The sequence below is a fragment of the Astatotilapia calliptera genome, chromosome 8 (assembly GCF_900246225.1).
Source record: "Astatotilapia calliptera chromosome 8, fAstCal1.2, whole genome shotgun sequence".
In the NCBI taxonomy this organism is placed as follows: Eukaryota; Metazoa; Chordata; class Actinopteri; order Cichliformes; family Cichlidae; genus Astatotilapia; species Astatotilapia calliptera.
In genome coordinates, this window is record NC_039309.1 from 836,986 (window position 1) to 860,263 (window position 23,278).

General features: G+C 47.9%; 3 protein-coding genes across 3 annotated transcripts in view; 2 read left to right on the forward strand and 1 right to left on the reverse strand.

Annotated features, from left to right (window-relative positions):
• LOC113027930 (uncharacterized) overlaps window positions 1-5,168 on the forward strand; it is a 22,363-nt gene extending 17,195 nt beyond the window's left edge. Inside the window, exons 6-10 of the mRNA XM_026177773.1 lie at window positions 3,610-3,915; window positions 3,988-4,269; window positions 4,351-4,686; window positions 4,852-4,928; window positions 5,041-5,168. Of these exons, the coding sequence (XP_026033558.1) occupies window positions 3,610-3,915; window positions 3,988-4,269; window positions 4,351-4,686; window positions 4,852-4,928; window positions 5,041-5,094 (1,055 nt within the window). The 3' untranslated portion in view covers window positions 5,095-5,168. The remainder of the gene's footprint in view (window positions 1-3,609; window positions 3,916-3,987; window positions 4,270-4,350; window positions 4,687-4,851; window positions 4,929-5,040) is intronic.
• Window positions 5,169-6,384: 1,216 nt separating this feature from the next.
• Window positions 6,385-15,799, reverse strand: LOC113028350 (SUN domain-containing protein 1-like). The gene is made up of 12 exons (XM_026178550.1): window positions 15,736-15,799; window positions 14,628-14,798; window positions 14,360-14,553; window positions 14,064-14,090; window positions 13,617-13,901; window positions 12,349-12,486; window positions 11,464-11,538; window positions 10,607-10,798; window positions 8,089-8,132; window positions 7,762-7,929; window positions 7,597-7,689; window positions 6,385-7,062 (listed from the first exon to the last, which is right to left on the reverse strand). The coding sequence occupies exons 1-12, from the start codon at window positions 15,774-15,776 to the stop codon at window positions 6,946-6,948; spliced, it is 1,545 nt and encodes a 514-aa protein (XP_026034335.1). The 5' UTR covers window positions 15,777-15,799; the 3' UTR covers window positions 6,385-6,945.
• Window positions 15,800-17,373: 1,574 nt separating this feature from the next.
• On the forward strand, window positions 17,374-23,238 carry LOC113027929 (uncharacterized). Its single transcript, XM_026177772.1, has 11 exons — window positions 17,374-17,918; window positions 19,917-20,112; window positions 20,267-20,498; window positions 20,577-20,856; window positions 20,975-21,152; window positions 21,233-21,309; window positions 21,378-21,558; window positions 21,624-21,872; window positions 22,523-22,694; window positions 22,765-22,865; window positions 22,960-23,238. The coding sequence occupies exons 1-11, from the start codon at window positions 17,646-17,648 to the stop codon at window positions 23,070-23,072; spliced, it is 2,052 nt and encodes a 683-aa protein (XP_026033557.1). The 5' UTR covers window positions 17,374-17,645; the 3' UTR covers window positions 23,073-23,238.
• Window positions 23,239-23,278: the final 40 nt, after the last annotated feature.

A 23,278-nucleotide genomic window follows, 5' to 3' on the forward strand; every position in this document is an offset into this window, starting at 1 on the left:
AATGAAAGCTAAACATCAACGATCCCTTTGACCGTAATTAATTTGCAGTGAAAAATAGCGTTTATAATGGGTTTCAATGGGGCACAAATCGACCACTAAGCACAATAGTGTAAGTTTGTCTGTAGCTTAGCCACTGAAGCTAATTGAAGGAAGTCAGACTTGAATTTTGAAATAAAATCATATCAAACTTTTTTTTGGAGAATTTGGCTATAGTCCATTCAACACTGTGCAAATGGCATGTAATCAAAATTTGAAAATAGCCACAAATCGACCCAAGACCCTCCATTAATGGCCTAAAATTTTTGCATATATAAAGCACGAAATATGATGTTAATCAATGACATGATATGTCATTGAGGCATGAGGGCATCTCTTGACTTAATTGTGAAATAGTTTTGAACCAATAGCACGTACAAACTCCAAAACACAACGGAAATGCTCCAGGATCCTATTGGCTACACAAGCCAGGAAGTACCAACGACCGATTTGGTGTGTGGTAGTAACAGGTAAATGAACTTTTTTAAAAAATTATTTGAATATATATATATGAGTGCTTGTGTATAAATACACAAATAATACACATATGCTTTCAATTGTGTAATTTAAGTGATCTAGGTAGCTCTGTGTGGAAGTTCAGTTAATGCTGGAAATGTGTTTTGGAGTTTGTACGTGTTTTGTCTCTAGGGGCCACCGTACTTTTATTTATTCACTCTACATAAAATGTAATAAATAAATTATGAAATATAAAAACCAACTATTTACATTTCAACTTTTAACTAGAGATGGCACGATACCACTTTTTTATGTCTGATACCGATATGAATCCGATATAGTGTTTTTTAATCAATAAAACAGTTTTTTTAATATCTTGCTGCATTTTGTATAAGTTCATACTCAAGTTTAAATAAACAACAACACTAAAGCTATTCTGTTATACCTGTGTGTGAAAAACACACTGCACTCAAAATATTTCATAGTTCAGCAAAACTGATCAATCTAATAAACTTAAACCTGCTCCAGCCTCCCTACTCTGGTATTTTAAAGAGTACTTAGCAGAAATATTAAACAACCTAACTAACAGGGCTGCAAACTCCCAGCAAAAAAATAAAATAAAAAACATAGTGAACCCCCCCACCGTCCACCTCATGGTGCTTAATCGACGTAATCAACTTGATGCAGCGTGAAAAAAATGCACAGAAATAAATTATTTTTCAAGAATAATTAAATAGATTCAACATCTTTCTTCTACAGAACTGCAGACTGCACAGATGGTTCCCAAAGGAAAAAGTACTACAGCTTACTAGGGTATATTAGACTTAACAGTTACTATATACAGTGATGGACTTCTATACATTTTACATCAGATTAAAACTTTGGGTGTCAGATAATTATTTATTAAAAGCTCGACATTTTAAATGAGAATAAGAAAGAAAAGTATGTCTTTGTGCCCCCTTTTCCCTGTTCATGCCCTATCGGCCCCCCTGGCTAAACTTTAGTAGATCCGCCCCTGCACAGTTACCAGCCGTCAGCTGTAGAAAAAGATCCTGGTGTAGAAAGTAATATTAAATAAATTCTAACAACAGCTGATCAAGCTTAAACGTGCTGCTGTTGTTCAGCCGCTGGTTTCCTCTTTCTGCTGCAAAGTGAGACAAAAACAAACAAGAGAGACGATCAGCTGATCATTGATCAGCTGATCATTGATCAGTTTCAAAGTAGCAGCAGGAGAGAGAGAGAGAGAGAGAGAGAGAGAGAGAGAGAGAGGCAGTCGCTCCATATATCGGTGTTTAAGCTTAATGTGGGAATGCTTTACAAACACTCAGAGATGGACTTGCACACTTGCTTTACTTCTCTCTGGGATCACTTCCTCGGAGATGAAATGCTGGTTTGAGGCTACAAACACACACAGCTGCTCTATCACGTGACCACACTGCTGCGACGAGCTACGGTTATGAGCAGAGTTACCCGTGTGGGACGTTTTGATATTTAATGGATCGATTACATTTTTTATTTCGCTCCGCTATCCGATCCAGTGATTTAGGTCAGTATCAGACCGATACCGATACGTAATATCGGCTCGGTCCATCTCTACTTTTAACTATTTCAATTTTCAGCTTTTTTATTTGAAACGAATTTAAAGTGAAACAACACAACACACTGCAAACAACAACACAACTAAATATAAATTAAAACTGTGGGGAAATGGCAGATCACAGACACATATTCTGGTCCTGCCCATCCATACGACCCTTTTGGTTGGAAGTTTCAAAAATAATACCAAAAGCACTGGGCTTTAATGTGAGCTGTACATTTGTATCATTGTATCTGAGATGTTTTGCAGAAGATTTAGTTACAGATGATGTCTATCTCCTGAGAATTCTTTTGGCATCTGCGAGAAAGGCTATAACAACGCGCTGGCTTTGTAAAGATCCTCCCACTATAAGTCTTTTTATTTCTATAGTGGAAAACATCAGATTGATGGAATGTATGACTTTTACCCTGCGAATTCAGGGGGGCTTGGGAAGGAGACGGAGAAAATGGCTGGGCTCTACAAACTGTGGCAGCATTCTTTAATGCATAGAACTTACAATACTATAGTATTTATGTATGTATGTGCATGTATTTGTCTTCCAATGACCTCATAATATTTTGTTTGTCTGGGTTTTTTCTTTCCTTTTGTTGTATAAAAATGTTTCTAAATAAAAAGTAATCATGTTGCATTTTTCCAGAATTTCTGAGCGTAGCAAAAAGTCCATCTCATGGCCTCTCCAATGTCCATCAAGTCCCCAAGTTTTGCTTCACCAACCACTGAAGTTACCCACCTCCTAACCCCCCTAGTAACAGTCTATCTACCAGACCACATCACTTCATACCTTTACAGTCGGTGTCAGCAGTAAGAGAGAAGGGATGATGATACTGGAACACGTCCATCCCCAAGTTTCTAACATGGTTGCTTTGGGTTGTTTTTGGCCCTGTTCTTCTCCATGTTGCAGCTGAAATACGATTCAAAGATAGGATTTGAAGACAGAGGCCTCAACCAATATGTTCTCCCTACAATCGCATAAAGTTGGTGTTGTGTGTCAGTGTGTGGCTGGCAGTGTGGACCTAAACATGAAGATTGACTTTTCCACAGGCGCAAGATTAGGACAGAAGACACAGGGACATGACTGGAGGGACAGGCAGGGATACAAAATAAACTTAGACCAGAACTAGACAAGAAACAACATTTTAAACTATGAGTAAATAAAGAAAAAAAGAAAAACATAGCAAGTAACCAAAACATCAAAGCACTAGGCCCAAAACAGAGAGATCCTAACAGCCGGGTTTACGAGGGATTTGTGAAACGTCTGATCCAGCTCAGCAAATATTCAAGATTCAAATATGTGTGTGGATAATCTGTCAAGATGGGTGGGCTGACAGAGGCCACAATGGGAAAACTGCTATGAGTTTAAATGTGGGGCCCATAGCAGTTTGGGCCTTTTTGGCCCCGGAGGGAAATTCTTTGGGCACCCTCAAAGGAGTTTGGCCCACTGTTGATGTAGTACTTGTACCTTTATAGTTTTATTACTTTTTAAGCTTTTTCTCTTGCCTTTCCTGTCTTTGTTCCTGCAGACTCTGTCAGGCTGCTGAACGGTTCCAGTCTGTGTTCAGGCGGACTGCAGGTGAAGTCTAACCAGAGATGGTCCTCAGTGTGTGAAGATGACTTTGACCTGCAGGATGCAGAGGTGGTCTGCAGGGAGCTTGGCTGTGGGCCTCCTTCGCTCCTCCAGGGGGCGCTCTATGGAGAAGCGGAGGCTCCAGTGTGGAGCAGAGAGTTCCAGTGTGGAGGCCATGAGTCTGCTCTCCTGGACTGTAGAAGCTCAGGCTCAGCTAGAAGCAGCTGCTCACCTGGCAAAGCTGCTGGACTCACCTGCTCAGGTAGAAGAGGAGCTGCAGCTTTGGTTCAAACTCACTTTGTTCTTTCACTGATGACTCTCCGCTTTCTGTCAGAGCCTGTCAGGTTGGTGGGAGGAGCCAGTCGCTGTGCAGGTACACTGGAGGTGAAACAGAGACTGTGGAGATCTGTGGAGGCCTCAGGCTGGACCCTGACGGATGCAGCTGTAGCCTGCAGAGAGCTGGACTGTGGCTCTGCTGTTTTAACAGGAAGGAGAAATGCATCCTGGGATGGACCAACGTGGAAGATCAAACCTGACTGTGTTAAATCTGGATCTACACTGAGGGAGTGTGCCACATCATCCCAGTCATCCACCGTCCTGGAGCTCATCTGCTCAGGTAAGAGACTTGCTGTGAGCCAACGGAGTTTAACATTGAACGAGTCGAGTAAAGTTCAGCCAATCACCTCTCTGTTTACAGACCTGCTGGTTCAGCCAATCATCTCAGCGTCCTTCTCGTCCAATGACGGGCACTCCCAGGTCCAGCAGCAGGAGTCTTCTTGGGTGTTCAAAGGCTCCAGCTTCACCATCAGCTGCTCCATCCAACCTCAGTACCCAGGAGGCTCTTTCCAGCTCACCTTCACCTCCTCCAATACCACCAACAACTACACCCTGCCAGCTGTCAATCACTCTGCCCACTTCCTGTTCACTGCTGCAGAGCCCGCCCACCAAGGAACCTACAGCTGTGTTTATCACGTCTTTGTGTTTTCTCATAACTTCTCCTCCGAGAGCCGTCAGCTGTCTCTCACTGTCTCAGGTGAGCTGAAGCAGAGTGGAGCTCAGGTATGAAACAGCAGCAGGTCCCACCTGACGTAGGCTCAGATGGAGTCAGAGATGTAGGCGGGGCCTACCTGATGTTTGTGTTTGATGCCAGCTGTTGTTCTCCTAACATCTAATGTGACGGCTGAGTGTGTCTCTTCAGATCCAACAGTGTTTGTCATCAGACTGCTGCTGCTGCTCCTGCTGCTCTTCATCGCTGCCGTCTGTTTCAGCCATAAGGTACCGTGCACACGTCTGCTGATCAGAAGACGCTCTGGAACGAAGCTCTCGGCCCGTTTGAAGAGAGCGGCGACTCGCTGACTCACACCTGTGTGCTGCTGTGTCTCTGCAGGTCACCGGGAGGCAGGAGCCCCGCCCACAGGAGGACCCGGAGCTGGATGGTTAAAGCTGGCAGTGTCCAGAAAAGCAGGCAGCTCAGCAGCGCCTCCACATGGTGGAGGAAGTGTTTGCATCCTTCACCACCGTGTGAACATGAACTTCAACCACAGTATCACTTATACTTTTGCTTATGCTGTGTCATGATGGTTGTGATTATAAGTTTTGTATTCATATTATATTGTTAAGAACAAAAAGTTTAACGTTTGATGGTATCGGGCACGTCGGGCACGTGTGAGCTGGTGTTGGGGCTGGACAGGTGAACTAAACCTTTTAAGCTGGAGCTCACCACAGGACACTGTGCTCAATAAGTTCATTCTCAGCATGACAGCAAAGACGTTCCCCTGGAGCTGTCCGATCCATCCACCAAACATGGTCCCACTTTCTGCTCGCTACTTCAGCATGCATGTTTGATTACAGTGCTTTGTCTGTAGGTTACATATTAATGTCATTTTTACTTGTCCATACAAGAGCCAGGAGTCATAAAGATAGTGTCCTCCATCAGCATCTCACAGCATGTTGTGCAAAGCTTTTGCAGCATCAGCCTCAATAAAACATTTCCAGCTGGAAGGTTTCCTGAGAGATGCTCTGCAGTAACCATCTCCTCATGAGCTCGGTGTGAGGTGACCCTTCTCCAGGTACTCGCTGGTGTTCTGGTTAAGCTCATCAGCAAAAAGCTGAATAAAGCCATCTTTGCACACGGGCCTGGTCGTACAGTTGGAGCATACACAGTTTGCTCGGTGATCATTACTAGACAACTCCTCACAGTCAGATCCAAACAGTGTGGGATCAACCCGCCAGAACAAAAGGCAGAAACAGCCAAAGGTTGGAGAAGTATCCAAGTATAATGTTAACTCTGCTTTAACCTTGCAAATATGCAAGTGAAACGTATGAGACAGTAAGTTGATGGATGTGGGCGTTACTCTGATCAGCTGTTTGGGCCGAGTTCCAACGTTTACTTCCTGCAGGTGTGCACAAGCTGCACCCGCTGTGCTTTAAACCTACTGAAGCAGAGTAAGGATAAACCAGCACAAACTGTTTGTGCGTCATCACCATCGTGTCTGTTAGCTAATCATCCACCTGCTGTAATCTGGTTTTTAGTTTGTTTTCTCCGTAGTTCAGTTTCAGTTGGTCTCCAGGTTAGCTTTACCGTTTATTTTAGTATTCCTCCATCTAAGATGTGGGTTTAGCTCGGACATGAAACCAATGCTTCACTGGGAGCTGCAGAGCTCAGAGAGGGAACTGCTGACGCAGCTGTGATGAGCTTCTCTTCTCAAACAAATGCATCTGATACAAACAGTGTATATTAAGAAAATCTTTATTAGAAGCGTCCAGTATGAAACCACAGATTAAAAACAAATTAACCTGAAGACAAAATGAGAACATTACAGCAGCTGGATTTCACAGGTTCAAACGTTTCAGTCGGTCTGTGCAAAAAAAGCTCAAACTCCCTTTTAAACGATTCTGCTCGAGCGGGAACGTCGCCTGCTTTTCCAGGAGACAGTAAACGCGTCGCTGTGGATCGGCGCCGTTTCCAGGACCGTTCATGTGCTGCATCAACATGGCAGCTCGTCCACGGGTCGCCCTGTGAGAACGCCTGAGCTCAGAGTACAGACGCTCGAGGGACCAATAAAAGACAAAACAGGAAAGCCAACAGGACGTCAAACAAAAACACAGAAATATTAACTATTGACAGAAATGACACACTGTTGTTTTTCCACAGGAAACACTGATCACTTCCAGATGGAAATGTCTGTGGCGAGTGGCGAGGGCAGGAGGCAAGTCTGAACCAGAGCTACGATGTCCTCTGCGCTGCCTCCACCCTGCTCGCGATTCTAATAGTTCGACTGTATGAGCGCGCTCAGACGTCGCCGGGCGTCCCGTGTACCCTGAAGCGGTACATGCAGGTGTACTCCTCGTGGCCCCAGTTAGATAAAACCTGGACCTCGATGATCTGAAAGGCTTCGCCGTTCTCCTCCTGACGGGACAAAACAGAGACAGGAAAAGGCAGCGACATCGCATGTTTGAGAACTTCAGGCAACAAACTCGTTTTCTGCCTCGAAGGAGAAAAAAACTTTAAATTTGGATCAATAACTCTGCTCATCTCAGCAGCCGCTCTGCAAAACTAACCCCCAACCTGCCTGTGATCATTTGTTTGTGGTTTTTTCCATTGATGGGGCGAGTGTCCAGATTTAGATCTGTGAGGTCATATTTTGCAGTCATGTGAGCATGAGTCATGTGACAATGAGTCATGTGACAATGAGTCATGTGACAATGAGTCATGTGACAATGAGTCATGTGACAATGAGTCATGTGAGCATGAGTCATGTGACAGTCTCGCCGTCTCGTTCGTGCGGTTTTAAAAACAAGAACAAATTTAAAGAGACAAAGTGAAGCAGCTGGTATCTGACAGGCTTCTGTCGCCCTCTGAGGCTGAGTGTTAACGACTGTGACAGACTGGCTCGCCAACATTAAGGAAGGCTAAAACCACAAGCCCCGCCCCACGACTCACTGAAACAGCAAATGTCTGGACAGCGTCTCCATCCTGGTCGTAGGTGTAGGTGCCGAGCAGCTTGCCTCGCTCCCGGCTCTCGTTAGCCAGACCCTGAAAGAGCGTTCAGGTTACACAGAGACTACAGAGCAGCAGGTTTATGAACGCACGCCATCGCTCTCTTACGTAGACGGCGAAGTCTCGGGGGGCGCTGTGCAGCGTCCCGCTCGGGGCCAGGGCTTTGGGGATGTGCTCGAGGGTGAAGGCCGAGGGCAGGACCCTCATGGAGAGCCGGATCACCAGGAAGCCCGTGGAGCCTCTGAAGGCCCAGCAGTTCCCCGGGTGGACGTCGGGCTGCAGCAGAGAGCACAGATCAGGTGATTTCTGATTCATCAGTCTGAGCAAAAACATCTGGAGGAGCGCTGAGAGGAGGACAAAGTCCTATCACAGAGTCAAAGACGAGAAAGAGGAGGGGCTTCATATCGTAACCACATGACTGTACGGGTGAGTTACCTGGATCACAGCTCGGGGAGACTGAGAGAAATAACAGAGCGGGACTCACTAAAACCGTGATTTTTTGCGAGAATGTCTCATGACAGTGACGTAAGCGAGTGCGCCGTTAGTGGCAACAGCTGTGTGCAGATCAACAATGGATCACATATCGAGTGCAGAGAGAGTATGAGCGTGCAGCGTTTAAAGCGTGGAAGTACTGACCTTACTTTGAGTTTGATTCCATAAAAAGTGACAAAAACATTAGTGTCCGCTGTGCGTGGGAAGAAAACTTCTTTTTACAGCGAAAAAACCCCTAAACTTCCAACAAGCACCGAGTAGCTACGACGTAATGGGAAACTCACAGAGAAACTCGCGGATTCTTCCACTGACCGCGGCACACCTGCACCAGGGTAACCCTCCGCCTACCCCACTCCTGCTTTACAGGTGAAAATAGAGCAACAGGACCGCTGAGTCTTTGACTTTATTTATTTTCTGCTGTGTTTTACTTGCATCTATTTGAAAGACTGAGTGTAAACACAAAAAACATTTTATTTTATGAGCTGGAACGTGCAGAAAATAGGTTTAAATGTTAAACTAATTCCTTCCAGTCAGAGAATGTTGCAGATAATTAAATTTTTGCTTGATGCATAAAGTTAAAAGATTAAAACTAATAAAACAAGTTTTAAAAAGAGACTTTTCCATTTGATCACATTTTGTATGATGGATTATGCAGAAAAAGTAGAATTGGGCTGAAAGATCTATCGCTTTATCAGCTACTCAGGTTGTAAATCGTGTTTTTAAAAAGTAACTAAGTAATTAATTACTTTTGAAAATAAGTAATCAGTAACTAATTACTGATTACTTTTTTCAAGTAACTTGACCAACACTGCCTGTGACTCAGCAGCACGTCCGCACAGCGCTGCGCTCGCACGCCGTTATTACCGGTTGCTTCCGTCATGGTTTCTTCAACGCAGATCGATTCAAACGTTATGTAACACGAACAAATCTGGAAAAATGTTGAGTTCGACTTTTACAGCAACGGAAATGACCGAGTCATTAATAAACGTAAACATCTGATATTAGAGTTCATGATTAGGGATGGGTATCGTTTAGGTTTTATCTGATACCGGTGCCAAACTGGTACTTTTGAAACGGTGCCGGTGCTCAAACCGGTGCTTAAAGAATGGAGAACACAAAATTGGTCCAAAAACCTCTCATGTTCAGCTGGTTTTTGTAAAAAGATAACAATGTTAGCCTTTTCTGCAGCTATGGGGCATATATGGTATATACTCTTGGCTGGAAGCAGTGCTTAAACAATGGAAAAAAAACACAAACTTTGTCCAAAAACCTCTCATGTTTAAGTGTTTTCCACTTTTTCTTTGGTCATTTTAGCCTTTTTGTCCAGGGTGAAGGGAGTATCTGCCATCAAACAAGAAGACAGCCGCATGTAGCTATGATGATGTTTGCTAGTTCACCTTACATGCATTAATGTAATGACGTGGTTAGCCTACTCAATGTAAATTACACACGAACAACATGAAGCTACTCACGCAGAGAAGAACGGCTGCTGCTGCATCATCATCCTCATCATTTCTGCTACACTGGCAGGGCTAGGGGCCAGGACTCTATTCTTCGGGTTTTTGGGGATGTTGCATAACAGGCAACCCACCCGCAGTAGATGCGCTCGGTGTGAGGTCTCGCAGCAAGCTATCAAATACGGCGCATTTCTCGGCTTTAAAAAAAACCACTATGTGTCGCCAGGTGTTTCATCAGATTCGAGGTGTTACCTCCTTTGACAGTATCACAGTATCAGCTTAAAGCACTTGTTGCTGCTGAGTTTGCATATTTTGCTGTGAAGTACAGCCAGACTTTGACCGCTTCACCTTGGACATTTTTAATCTGTAGCTCTGCTCTAACAGAACGTACGTACCTGGCCCCGCCTACTATCCTGGGAAACGTAAAATGATTGGCTAGAATCTAAAGTGTATCACAGCTCAGGAAAAAAAAGCACCGAAATAAAGCACCGAAATGTGCGCTGCTTTTCGGTCTGGTTACTACCGTTGATGGCACCGGACACTGGTACCCATCCCTATTCATGACGTTTTCAATGCAGAGAATTCAAGTTTAGTTCATCACAAAAACAAATGCTCACAATTTCCCTATAAAACACTTTGATTTAATTAGTCAAATGGCAGAGACGAGGAAAACAACAAATCAAATAATTGGTTGTCACGGCAACACAAAGTCAAATCTACTCGGGAGGGCGTTTACTCTGTTTACATAAGATTCAAATTTAAACCGTCACAGCTTCCTGTTCATGCTGGTGTGTGTGTGTGTGTCTTTGAAGTCACAGGATGTATAACGGGTCAGATAAATTGTTTTGAAGCATCTTTACGACTCGTATTTCCGCTGCGCGCTTACACAAGCTGCTCAGAGACACTCAAAGACAGAAGAGACTGACAGCGCTGCCGTTTGTATCACAGGCCAACACCATCTTTACGCTTTGTGGCCTCACGCTGCGACTGAACACATGCGACTCAGAGCGGATGTGAGTAAAAACGATCTGCACGGCCTGCAGCGCAGACTGCCGGAGCGGGTATTGAACCTGTGAAAAGAGCAGCGCTCCACGTGAACCCCAACAAACAGGAAACCAGGGAGGACCACGAGGACGAGGACGAAGAAGACGTGACCGCATCCATCGGCGAAGGCCGTCTGTCCTTACAGTCGTTACCTGTAGGTGTCAGCAGAGCGTTTAACCGACAGAAAACACAGGAGTCACAACAGGAAACATCTACACAGGAACCATGTGACCGCTGCTCCAAACAGGAAGCTCCGAGTTTGGCTGTGGAGCCTCGAGGTTTACGGAGAACACCTGAGCGTGCACACGGCGACCTCCGCATCAGGTGATCACTGTGACCCTTCAGTCACGCCCCGACTGTTCACAACACGCTGCTGCAGCAAAGCCGCTCTGAGCCGGCGCCACGAACACAGTTTCAACATTAGTGTTAAAGCAACGCCCACTTCAGAGGCAGCGTTGGTGCAGCAGCGGAGTTTTCTGGTGAGACTCCACCTGCTGCCTGCACAGAGACAGCAACCAGCAGGTGGAGACGATGCATTTACAGACAGAGTCGGCTTGAAAGGAAATCTGCACCCTGCTGTGATTCGGTGCTTTATAAATAAAGTTCAATTCAATCTTTTCTGTATCCATGACTGCTGCCTGCACACGCTACACCCTCCATTCACATCATCACATACAAGTCCAACATGAAATACTGTGTGTGTGTGTGTGTGTGTGTGTGTGTGTGTGTGTGTGTGTGTGTGTGTGTGTGTGTGTCAGCATCATGAACGAGTGAACAGCAGGCTGATTAAACCCTCTGAGGTGTGTGTGCTGCTCACACAGAGATCCGTTGGGCTGTAGCTCCCTCTGGCTGGACTCCGTCAGGCTCATGGCTCCGCCGCGGCCGGGTCGAACTGAAACAGAGGAAACAGAGTCAGGACTCACCGAGAGCGGCAGATCACCACCGTCCACCTCCGAGCCGAGGCCTGAATGTTCGCTGCAAGCAGCCGGAGGGCAGATTTGCATTTTGCCAGGGAAACAGCCAAAGTGAAGAGGTGCAGCCCATTTGTTTATTTGGAAAGAAGCACAGCGACTGCAGGTCCAGAGATCCAGAGCGCACTCTGGTCTCGTGAGGAGTCAGGGATGTTTAGCGAGGAGGCGTCAGGTGACTAAAAATAAATGGAAATAAACCCTTTGAGGTCTAATGACCACAGAAGAGACACGTGAGGGTGGAGCTCCTCCTCCGCGTTTAATGAAGCCCGCCTGTGCTTCTTCCTCCTGAAGATCCAAACATAAGGCCGTTGGCAGACATCTTTGATCTCGGGCTACTTTGGCAGATTCTCTTTTAAGAAGTTCTAAAAGGTGATCTTAGTCAACCCTCGGGGTCATGTAGGCGGAGCTAACGCAGTTAAGTGAAGGGTGAGAAAGGTCAAAGGTACTGAAGCTTGAAGGACAGAGTTCACACCACCTCCTCATAAGAGCACCACTTTAGGTAACGCAATGCTGCCTCTGCAGGCAAAGGTGGGTCATTCACAGGGAGCTGAGGGATTCTGGGAGTTCCTGCTAACCACTCAAACGGGCTCTTCTGATCACAGAGGCGATTTTGGGTGCTTTCATTGGACGGCGGCCTCGCTCAGGTGAAGCAGATGTGTTTTACACCAGTGTGTGAAGAAGAAAGGTGCACAGGTAAATTCCCCCACCTGCTGTAAACAGACAGTCAGTACCTCTGTGTCCATTATCGGGCTGTATGTTGACCTTTAACCCCCGACACACCTGCCAGGTGTGCGTCAGCGCAGACACGCAGCAGGCGGCGGCTCTCCTGATACGCAGCCAACACGAGTCGAGCCACAGCTGCAGCACATCTGGAAGAGCCAAACCACAACTAGTCAACGAGCGGCGCCTTCACCCCGACACCTGCGAGCGAGCTCGCCGCACACAAACACGCCAGCAGAGCCCCAGAACAGGAAGTGACGCTCAGCTGATTCCTAAATCCAGGAAACAAACCACAGCTTCATGAAAGTGGAAGCCTGCACGAGCCCCGCCCCCCAGCACCTGCCCAGGTGCCTCAGAGCAATCGGTCTCTGCTCGGGCTCGTTTCCCCCCCAGCTGATAAGTGACCGTCAGCTGCTCCACCTGCTGAAGGTGAAGCAGAGCGAGGGGCAGGTCAAAGAAACTGCTCATCAGCCATCCAATCACAGCTTCACTGTCATTAAATGAGTAATTATAGTGAGAACCGTGACGTCTACAGAAAAGACTGAGGCTCAAAACCTTTAAATGGCAGATCATTCAGTGACACCATAATCAGAATTAAGCCTCAAATATCCGTCACTGCACGTGAAACCACGTCACACTGCAGAAACACACGTGCGTGGTCGTTTCTCGTCCCCCTCCAGGGTCACATGGTGGTGGGTAATGTTGTAGTTCACAGGCTGACCTGATGGTGGCAGCAAATCGTCTGCATATAAACGAACCCTCAACTTCATCAGTCTGATTTACATTCACCGCTTATGTTCATCACTAACCCACTAATCAGATCAAAGTCCTCAGCTACTCCAACCTCCTGGAAGGCGTCAGCAGCAGAGAGGAGCTGATGGAGCTGATGGAGGCTCTAAAGCGTTACGTTTGTGCAGAACCAGAACCAAACTGGACACACTGGTAGCAGCAGACGGCGCCCTGTCCTGATAAAGCATGTGCTGCAGAGAGCAGTGACTGTGGTAAACCTGTGCTGGCTGTGTGGTTTCATCTGTAACAACACTGATCAGAGTGTGACAGGAACAGAAACTCAGCAGGTGTTGCTTCGTCTTAATTCTGGAGATTTGAAATGTTTCAGGAATGACGGGAAAAGATTTTTACTACAGATCGATTTGTTTTTGTTACTCTGAATACGAGAATGTTTTTGCTGTCGTATTATAATCTCGTTACAGACAAAAAAAGGGAAAAAGTCTGATGTGGTCATTTCCACAGTAAAGACCGTCACGTGCGTCTGCCTCACCCGTCCTCCTCCTGCGGCTTCTGTCTCTGTAGTAAATGGTAGAAGGTTCTGGTTCCTCGGACTCTGAGGCTCGCGGCACCATTAGTGTTGAGGAGGTGTCTGTGGTGTATTTGGAGGAAGCGGAGCCGGCCTCCTTCTCACCCAGCGGCGGCTCAGATTTCAGAGCGCTGCAGTCTTTACAGAAAACCCTGCTGGCCTGGCCCGGGTGTTTGCTGCAGAGGGTGTCTAGACCAATCAGAGTGCTGTTCAGTGCGGCGCTGCCCTGCTCCGCGATGATGGTGCTTTCTGCAGACAGACACAAGGACATGATGAAACTGACTCATCGTGTCCCCTTATCAAAGCCTTTACGAGTCAGGCGCAGGCGGGCGGGGGCGCAGGCGGGCGGGGGCGCAGGCGGGCGGGGGCGCAGGCGGGCGGGGGCGCAGGCGGGCGGGGGCGCAGGCTCACCTTTGGAATCCGAGTCGTGGTCCAAACCTGAGGAGGAAGATCAAGGTTAAACTAGAGTCGGTCCGGTCAACAAGGCGAGCCTTGTGCTCACAGATGCTCCAAACTCAACATAGCAGGCTAACGAGTCCAGAACTGAACCCAGATCATTTCCTTCGACTGAAAACATCAGACCAAAGTAATCAAAGTAAGAATATTGAATCTGTGGATCTGATGACCTGTGCTGTTGCCATGGAAAAGCACTACACAAAGCGCTCTGTAAACAGAGATCATTATAAATCTATGAGCAGGCTTCGTACCCCAGAACGCGTCGACCTGCGTTTGCTCCTGGATGGAGGACTCGTTCTGCAGGGAGGAGAGCAGGGAGGCGTCGGACGCCACGCTGTGGAGGCTGCTGTTGTGGAGTGCCATGACGGTAGGTTTATGCGGCGCATCGAGGAGCGACTCGGAGCAGGAGACCGAGTGCTGCTGGGAACGACGGGACCTCAGCGACCTGCAGAAGGAGGCAGGAGGTGAAGGAGGAGCAGACCTGAACAGAACGCACCTTCAGCAGACGTCCACACTGACCTGCTGTTCCTCCAGTCGCCTCCTCCCGCACTAAAGGAAGCGCTGCCACGAGGAAGACTGCGGTCCAGCAGGCCTTCATCGAGCCGCAGGCTGCGTCTCGACATGACCCTCGCCCGAAGGAAGGAGGTGACCTGCTGCTCCTTCTCAGAGTCCGACGACGAGTAGGTGGAGCTGAGGAGACAGGCGTGGAAGATGAGGGAGCAGGAACAGGAAGAGGCGTGTTCCTTCATGGAAACAAAGTCTGAAAATGTTGCCAATTTAAGCAACCTGATCAAATAAAGCTGAAAACCATTTTAACAGAATATAGTAAGATACATATTTACATCATGGATAAAAGAATTAGATGCAAAGTAAGCTTTTAAAATGTACAAGGACATAATGAGAAAACACTGAAACTTGACAGGAGGAACGTTTTTCCTTTAAATATGAAAAAACTGTTAAAACATAAAGAGGAAAGAATCTGATTAAAAGTCTACAATTAAAAAACTAATTATACAGACTGTTTGTTTACATCGGTGATGATGTATGAATCTGATCAATAGACCACGACCACACACACACACACACACACACACACGACCACACACACACACGACCACACACACACACACACACACAAAACTGTGCAACACTTCCCAAATATGATTCTAACAGGTTTCTCCAGCAGGTTTTAATTTTATAATAAGAGTCTCACTAAGTCAGCCATAAAATGCAGATTAATAAAATTAAAAACGTTAAAGTTCCCAGCATGTACGGAGGAATCTTATTAGTATTCCGAGCCGCATTTCCTGTGATATGAAGGCAGATCGATGGAGGTCTGGGGTCGTGTTAACCAGACGAACGGCGAGCTGCAGATACTCGTTTCCTTCATTAAACTCTGGATTAAAAGCAGCTTCAGCTTAATGATTAAACTCGAGTGTCCTGAAACACTTAAGCTGCAGACACGCTGCAGCAACGCAGCAGGAACACAGAAACCGCTTCTTCCTGAAATACTGAAGACACACACACACACACACACACACACACACACACACACCAAATCCCTGCAACCTTATCAGACACCTGACCTACATACAACAGCGCAGAGAAAGAAGCCGAGCATACACACAGGTCAGTCCAGCCCCAGCTCTGCAGGTCCTCGTCACTCATGGTGGCCGGCAGAGCCGCCAACAACGCTGCCACAAACACACAAATCACACCAACTCTAACACACACACACACAGATCCAGCCAGCAGCTGAAGTTCACCTTTAACCTGCTTACACTTCCTGTCTGTGGGTCAGTCAGCTGCTCTCACACACACCTCTATCTCTGTGAGGACACTGATATTTTTATTGAATAAATAAAGTCAGATATTTCCCGCCACATGTTCGCACGCTCGGGTGTTTACAGGTGTTCAGCCTGCTGTTCCTCTTCCCCCCAAATAACCAGGATGTTACTTCAAAACTAAGAAAGAAATTCTTTATGTGGTCAAACTGGGTGCTGGAGTCCAGAAGTCAGCCAATCAGAAGAGAGTGGGTTTAGAAAGGGGGACATTTCACCGTAGAGCCCCACCCACCTACCACTCAAACCTTCTGTTTGAGAGGAGCAGCCAATTAGAAGAAAGCTGTCTCAAAACAAATGAGGAGCTGCACAGAGAGCGAGGACGAGACAAAGGAGGATCATCCATTATCTCCAGCTGCCACCTCAGACTCAGTTACCCAGCAGCCCTCACCTTCAGGTAAACGCCGACTTCCTGCTGAGCTGTCAGGTGGCGCTGCAATGCTTCCCCTTCACCTGCTGAGAGCGCCCTCACCTGAGAGGCTGATGGGAAAATAAGATCGCGTGTTTTAGGTAATTATCAACTGCACAGCGGGGTGAAACACGTAAACACACAACCCAACATTTTTATTCTTGTGTCTTTATTGTTCCTTCCATCACCATCGTTACTCTACTTACATATAATCGCCCTTCTACACCCGCGTGCGCGTGTCCGCTCTGTTTGTTTGCAATTGAGCCCACGTGTGCAGTCTTTTAACTGCAAGCTGTCAGCTTCCAACCAATCCGCGGTCAGCTCACGTAAATGATGTTGTGCGTAGCCAGTAAAATCCCACAGTGGGCGGACCCCCGCGAAAAACGAACCGTGGCTCTGCTAACGTCAGCGTTAGCGCTCACAGAAAATAACAGTAGAAAAAGAAAAGTTAATCAGGACGGTACAGAGAGGAAAAACGCTGTGCTCACCCGCAGCGGGGGGCAGATAGGGAGAGACGTCGGCCACAAGCTGCCACTAGCTGTTAGCAGCTAGCGAGCGACAGATAGCGCTGGCGGAGACAGTTAAATGGTGTTCCCGTTAAGAACCCGCCGGTTAGCAGCGTAGCGATGAAAGCAGACTCCGTGAGCTCCTCTCAGGGGATCACATTCACACTAACAACAGACAGGAGACTTAACACTAGCCGTTTACAGTGGGGGCATTTTATAGCGCCAGCAGTGATTTACGCCCCCCTGTGGCCGGAGGTGCGACACGCTCTATGAAAAAGATTATATATTGATTTGAGATGGTTCACTCCGAGTTCAACGTATAGAGACATTTTCATTAAAATATTGTTTTATTGCAGTGAGTGAACGTTTGAAAACAGAAAAAACAAATTTTCCAAAGAACATCACATTAACAGATGATTTCGCCTGTTATCATTTGTTAACGGAACTACTTTAAAATAACTTTGAGGATATTCAACTTTTTTCAGAAACATCCGAGTTCGACCCTGTACCTGCTGTCACATTCACGGTGTTAAAGTGGTGGCGGGAACGTGAAACATGGCCTGAATCTCAGCTAACGAGGTCAGTCCGTGCTGGAGTAATCTGAGTACTCCCTGCGTCTGCTCCGACCGTTTTGGGGGGGGGGGTTGCCTCTTGGCCGCGTGGACTTTAACTGGCGGGGATTTCCTTATATGGTCACGGGAGCGGGCTCCGCCTCCTCCTCCTCGCGCTTGGACTCGGGAAGTTTTCCAGCTCCGTGTGCAGGAGCGGGACTCGGACCAGGATGTCTCCCAAGAAATGCATCTTCGGCTGCGAGGGGAAGCTGAACCTGTTCGCGCTGCCCAAAGAGGAGCGGATCCGGCAGCAGTGGATCCAGTACCTGTTCTCAGACCAGCGGCCGCCCAAAGCCACCGTGTACGTCTGCTCGCGCCACTTCTCCGAGGACTCGTTCGTCAACAAAGCCCAGTATGACGCCGGCTTCTCGGCCAGGCTGTTGTTGAAGGACGGGGCGCTGCCGTTCATCCACGGGGACGTAGAGGAGTCCAAAGCGGCGGCGGTGAGTTTCAGTGTAGCCCGGGGATCTCCGCGGCGAGTAGCTGCCGAGTCCCGGATCACCGGGAAACGGACGGTAGAAACGGTTTAAATCCACCGGCGGGATCAAAAAACAACAAAAATGGCTAACCGGGCTAACGGTCTCAGTTAACGTGTAAAAAATAAAAAAAATAAATAAAAAAATAAAAACCGAATTTATCAGAAAAACACTGAAAAAGCCTGAAAATAACGACATAAACGGCTAAACCGTGACCGTCTGTGGAGGTTCAAACATGCCAAAAACTAATAATAAGAATAAGACCGTTACTCCGTAAATAAGGTTGTATTGTTAAACAGTCGTTAAAAACCAATAATTATTATTATTATGCTATGATTGTATTGGCCATATTTGTCAATACTATGATAACTGGTGTAAACCAAACCTATAAGTGTCATTACATCCTTTCATAAAAGCGACACCTTATAAGTGTCAGTAAATCAGCGCTAGCTTAGCTGTACTTTTTTCTTTTTAAAAAACAGAATTAATTTTAAAAATACTCCCAACTTCTGATCTGATCAGCAGTTAGTATATGGAGCACCAAAACGGCCAAAATAAGCGAAATGACTCAATGTTTTTTCCAAAAACCTTTTAATTATTTTAGTATTTAGAGTTGGTAAGTAAGTAAAAGTTTATTTATATAGCACTTTTCACAGACATGTCACCAACTGCTTCGCAAGAAAGGTAACAAAACGTAGTGCAGTGATGGTATCATAATATTGTGCACAATCATTGCTGGACATCAGTACAGTGCTGTTAGAGCCTGACCGATACTTTCACTGTATCGATAATTTGGCTGTTTATCGATATAGCACTATCAGCATTTATGACAAAGTCACACCTGCAGGGTGAGGCGTTCTGAGCATTCGTCTGTCAGCTGCTTCAGAAACACCTCGGTTGGGTCTGAGTGACATCATCAGGCACGAATATCTCCTCAACCTGCTGAACACGGACGTGGTAAAGAAGAGCAGCTAAAGCTGTTCTGAGCCTCGGTATGAGCAGTGAAAGGATCGGAGAAGAGGAAAAATGATGGAAGAGCAAAAGGTGGATGTCCTGCTCTCTGTTGATGTTTTAAACATGCTGGGGAATGATGGAAGTCCTCGCTATTTGTTTGAAATGAATCTGCTGCACCTGCTTTTGTTTGCAGAGGTTAAACCTGTCAGGTGAAGGTGAGCGTGCAGCGGCTCGCCTGCTGTCCGTTACCTGTACCTGTGCCCCGCAGAGCTCCTGGGACCTCCTGCAGTCTGGGGGAAAGTCTCAATTTTAATACGTTGGAATCATGTCAACAGTTACACATTTGAAATCTGCGATGAAGCCGATTAATGTAAAAATAAACGGTTGAAAATAATGATAATATTAATATTTTTTTGTTTACATTACTTTAATGTATTCTGCTTCTGCTTGAGGGAAACAACAACATTCTAATTATAAAAAACAGAAACATTAACTGAGCTGTTTTAAAGATTTTCAGCTCCTCGTGGCGCCTCCTCTGAACCGTTAGCCACAAAGTTCATAAATGTGGGCGACAGCCAAAACCGTTTAATGCACCGTCATCAACATGGCCGACGTGGACCAGTGTCTCTGATCTTTCCGCTTTGAGTCCTTTATATTTTTAAAATTAAAGTCTACAGTTTTAATCGAATATTCCATGAATAATTATGGAGTCGTTTACTTATTTTGGCACCTTGGGTCCTCCGTAGTGCATTACATATCATTTGGCGCAGGGCTGCCCAGTCCTCAAGAGCTACTATCCTGCAGCTTTTAGATGCATCCCTACTCCAACACAGCTGAATCAAATGGTTTGATTACCTCTTCAGCATGCCATCATGTTTGGCAAAGGCCTGATAACAAGCCATTCATTTGATTCGGGTGTGTGGGAACAAGGATGCATCTAAAAGCTGCAGGACGGTAGCTCTCGAGGACCGGGATTGGGCACCCCTGATTTGGCCTCTCTCCTGTGAGCAGAGTCCGGTGCTGCTGCCCCTCACTCGCTTCAGAAACACCGCCTGTCAGACCGACCCTGAACCCAAGGTCTCCGTGGCGACGCAGTTCTGTCACTACATGGTGTCGGTGGGCACGCAGACGTCCTACTCCCCATCTACGAGGTGCGCCGCCACTCAGCTGTCCTACAACACGCTGAAGCAGCACGTGAGAAGCAAAGGTGGGTATGAGTGCCACACACTGTAAGTAAAAGATGGCCACATACTAACTGCTGGCCCCTGCTGGTTGGTGGAGGAACTGCAGGTTTTGGACTGTGATGAAGAGGAAGCTTTGTTCAGTTTTAAAGAGTGTAAAACGTGTTTTGTGCGTTTCAGCCACACAGGCCTCGGTTTTACACTGTAACGTGGGAACGGTGACCACCCAATCAGAGACGGGGATTCAGCCGGGTGTCAGACCAGCGAAGAGACCACGTCTGGAAATGATGGAAGAAGAGGAGGGGGAGGAGCCAGAGGAGGAAACAGAGCTCCCCGAAGCATCCGACCAGTACGACCCCATCTGCGAGCCGTATGAGCCGGACGAGTCTTCGAGCGAGCCGCCCGACAGTCGGTAAGGTGCCGGCGCCTCCTGCAGGTTCCTGTCTGTCTGTGCAGCAAACGTCTGACCTGCTGTTCTCCACCCACACAGCGAGGCGGAGGCCACGCCCTCCCACTACAACGACCCCAAATACATCGTGTTTGAGAGCTGTCTCAGAGACCTCTTCCTCACCTGTCCCGTGTGCGGGTTGAGCTGCGAGGTGCGGCGGCGGCGGATGGGCACCTTCGTCTCCTTCAGCCAGCTGTGCCCCAGCTGTGACTACAGCAGGAAGTGGGAGAGCCAGCCAGTGGCGGGAAGCACGCCGCTAGGAAACCTGCAGATGTCTGCGGCCATTTATTTCACCGGAGGCTCATTCAGTCACGTGGAGAAGGTAACCTTGACCTTTGACCCGAGCACACGTGACGGTAAAACTCTGACGTCACTGTCCGAGTGTGCGCACGTGCAGACGTCCTCCATGACGGCGCGTGTCTGCTGTGCGTCACCTGCAGGTGTGCAGAGCCATGAACCTCCAGGTGTTCCAGTCCGACACCTTCAGGAGGCACGCCCGCATGTTCCTCGAGCCCGCCATCAACCACAAGTGGAAGCGGGACCAGCAGGTGCTGATGGAGCGCCTGAGGGGCGAGGGCAGCGTGGCGGTGGGAGGGCGGATGAGGGCGGACCTGCTGGGTGAGCAAACGCCATCATTAGTGTCTTGTTTTTGTCACCTTGTGGTTACTTTGGCCTGATGATGTCATTTCCTCTGACAGGACACTGCGGGAAGCTGGGCAGCTACACCCTGATGCACCTGAGCAGCAGCAGCGTCATCGACATCCAGCTCATTCAGGTAACGCTCGCTCTGTGCCAACAGGAAGTAAGAGCCGATCACATGACTGTTTATGGTTATCCTCTCAGAGCGCCGGGGTCAGCGGCAGCTCGCACGTGGAGACGGAGGCTCTGCGGCGAGGCCTCGATCTCCTCCAGGTCAACCGCCTGAGCGTGGACCACATCGTGACCGACCGCCACGCGCGCGTGCAGAAATACCTGAGGAAGCGAAACGTCCGCCATTACTATAACATCCAGCACTTGGAGAAGGGTCGGTACGGCGTGGTCACGTGACGATAAGCCGTCAGACACACGCTAACATGTTTTTCTCCGCAGGTTTGTCCAGGAAGCTGAAGAAGCTGGCGAAGAGTAAAGAGTGCCTGCTGGTGCGGCGGTGGCTGCCCAGCATCAGGAACCACGTCTACTGGAGCGCCACGACCTCCACGTCCGCGCCTGAGAAGGTGGCGAAGTGGAAATCCCTCGTGAACCACATCCAGAACGTCCACACGCACGACGACCCGCTGTTCCCGACGTGCGCGCATCCTAACCGCGTGTCCATGGATCCCAGCAAGTGGTTCCAGCCAGGTGAGTGTCAGCCAATCAGAGCCAGTCACACCTGTGCATGTGGACCTCACCTGCTCGGGGCGAAGATGGCCTCTGCCTCAGGTGGAGAGTCTGGGCTTTAAAGGCGCCCACGAATAAAATGTATGATTATTAAACTGTCCAGTCATTGGCTGACAGGTGAAGCCGCTCACCTGGCTAACCAGCCTGTGACATCACAGCGGCGGTGTCCACAATAACGCGGCAGTCAGACTCTGATGTAGCGTGACTCATCTCAGCTCCAGAGACGCAGAGAGAAGACGAATAAATTAACCCTCTGTAAACAGTGACCTTTGACCTCTTGCACGTAATGATGTCATAAACCTCTGGTCAAGTCATGTGACTGCTGGCCTTTCAAATGTGTCCAGCAGGGTGTGACGTCCACTCTCAGCGCTCAGATGAGTCATCCCTGCTGACATCACAGAGAGGACGCCCCTGACATAGTCAGCTTAGACACAAGCTCCACCCACTCGCTGTTAAGAGCCTCGGCTGAGGGGGAGGGGCGTTAAAAGGGCAATTAACAAACAGTTTTATTATTTGATTTATTGTGATGGGCGTAGCTTAACTCTTTGCTGCTTTGCTATTGGCTGACTGTTTACCTGTGGGTGTGTCTGTGCTCACCTGTGTGGCTGCAGATTCGGTGGCTCTGCACAAGCTGAAGAAGCTCCTGCTCAACAAGCGGATTCTCGCCGATGTCGGGAAACTGAGTCACGACCACCAGGCGTCCACGCTGGAACGCTTCCACTGGCTTGTGCGCCGCTTCGCGCCGAAGAACGTCGCTTTCCCGTTCGTCGGCGTGCTCTGCAGGTAAACGCTGCTGCTTCAGCTCTGATGTCACAGCTTCAAACACCTGTGTGACAGTGGATCTTGTTTCCAGGCTGTACCTGGCCGCCATGCATTTCAACGAGGACGCAGAGAGACACAAAGACAGGAGTTCAGAGGTCACCGTCGAGCCTCAGCAGAGCGAGCCCAAACCCAGTGAGTGCAGCTCACACACACACACAGAGGAGAGGCTGAACTCTCCAACTTTATTGACACCAGTGTGGTTTACAGTGACCTCCATGTCTTCCAGAATATGTGAGCGAGCTGATGAAGCTCCTGTTTGAAGACGTTTTTAAGGAGCCTTCGACCTACGTGGACGAACTCAAACGGATCCCCGTCCCCGACGACCTGAGGCCCGTCTGAGGACACGGAGCAGGAAGGAGGAAACTGCTCTAACGTATCCACGCCGACTGTTACTGAGGGAACCGCCTTCACCACGGCATGAGTCCACTGAAGAACATTTAAATACATGTTTGTGTTTTCTCTGGTCACGCTGTTATTTATCTGTAAATAAAGCACTTCTTATTTACCTGGTCTCTGCTCGTCTGTGTGGGAACGCGCTGGAACAC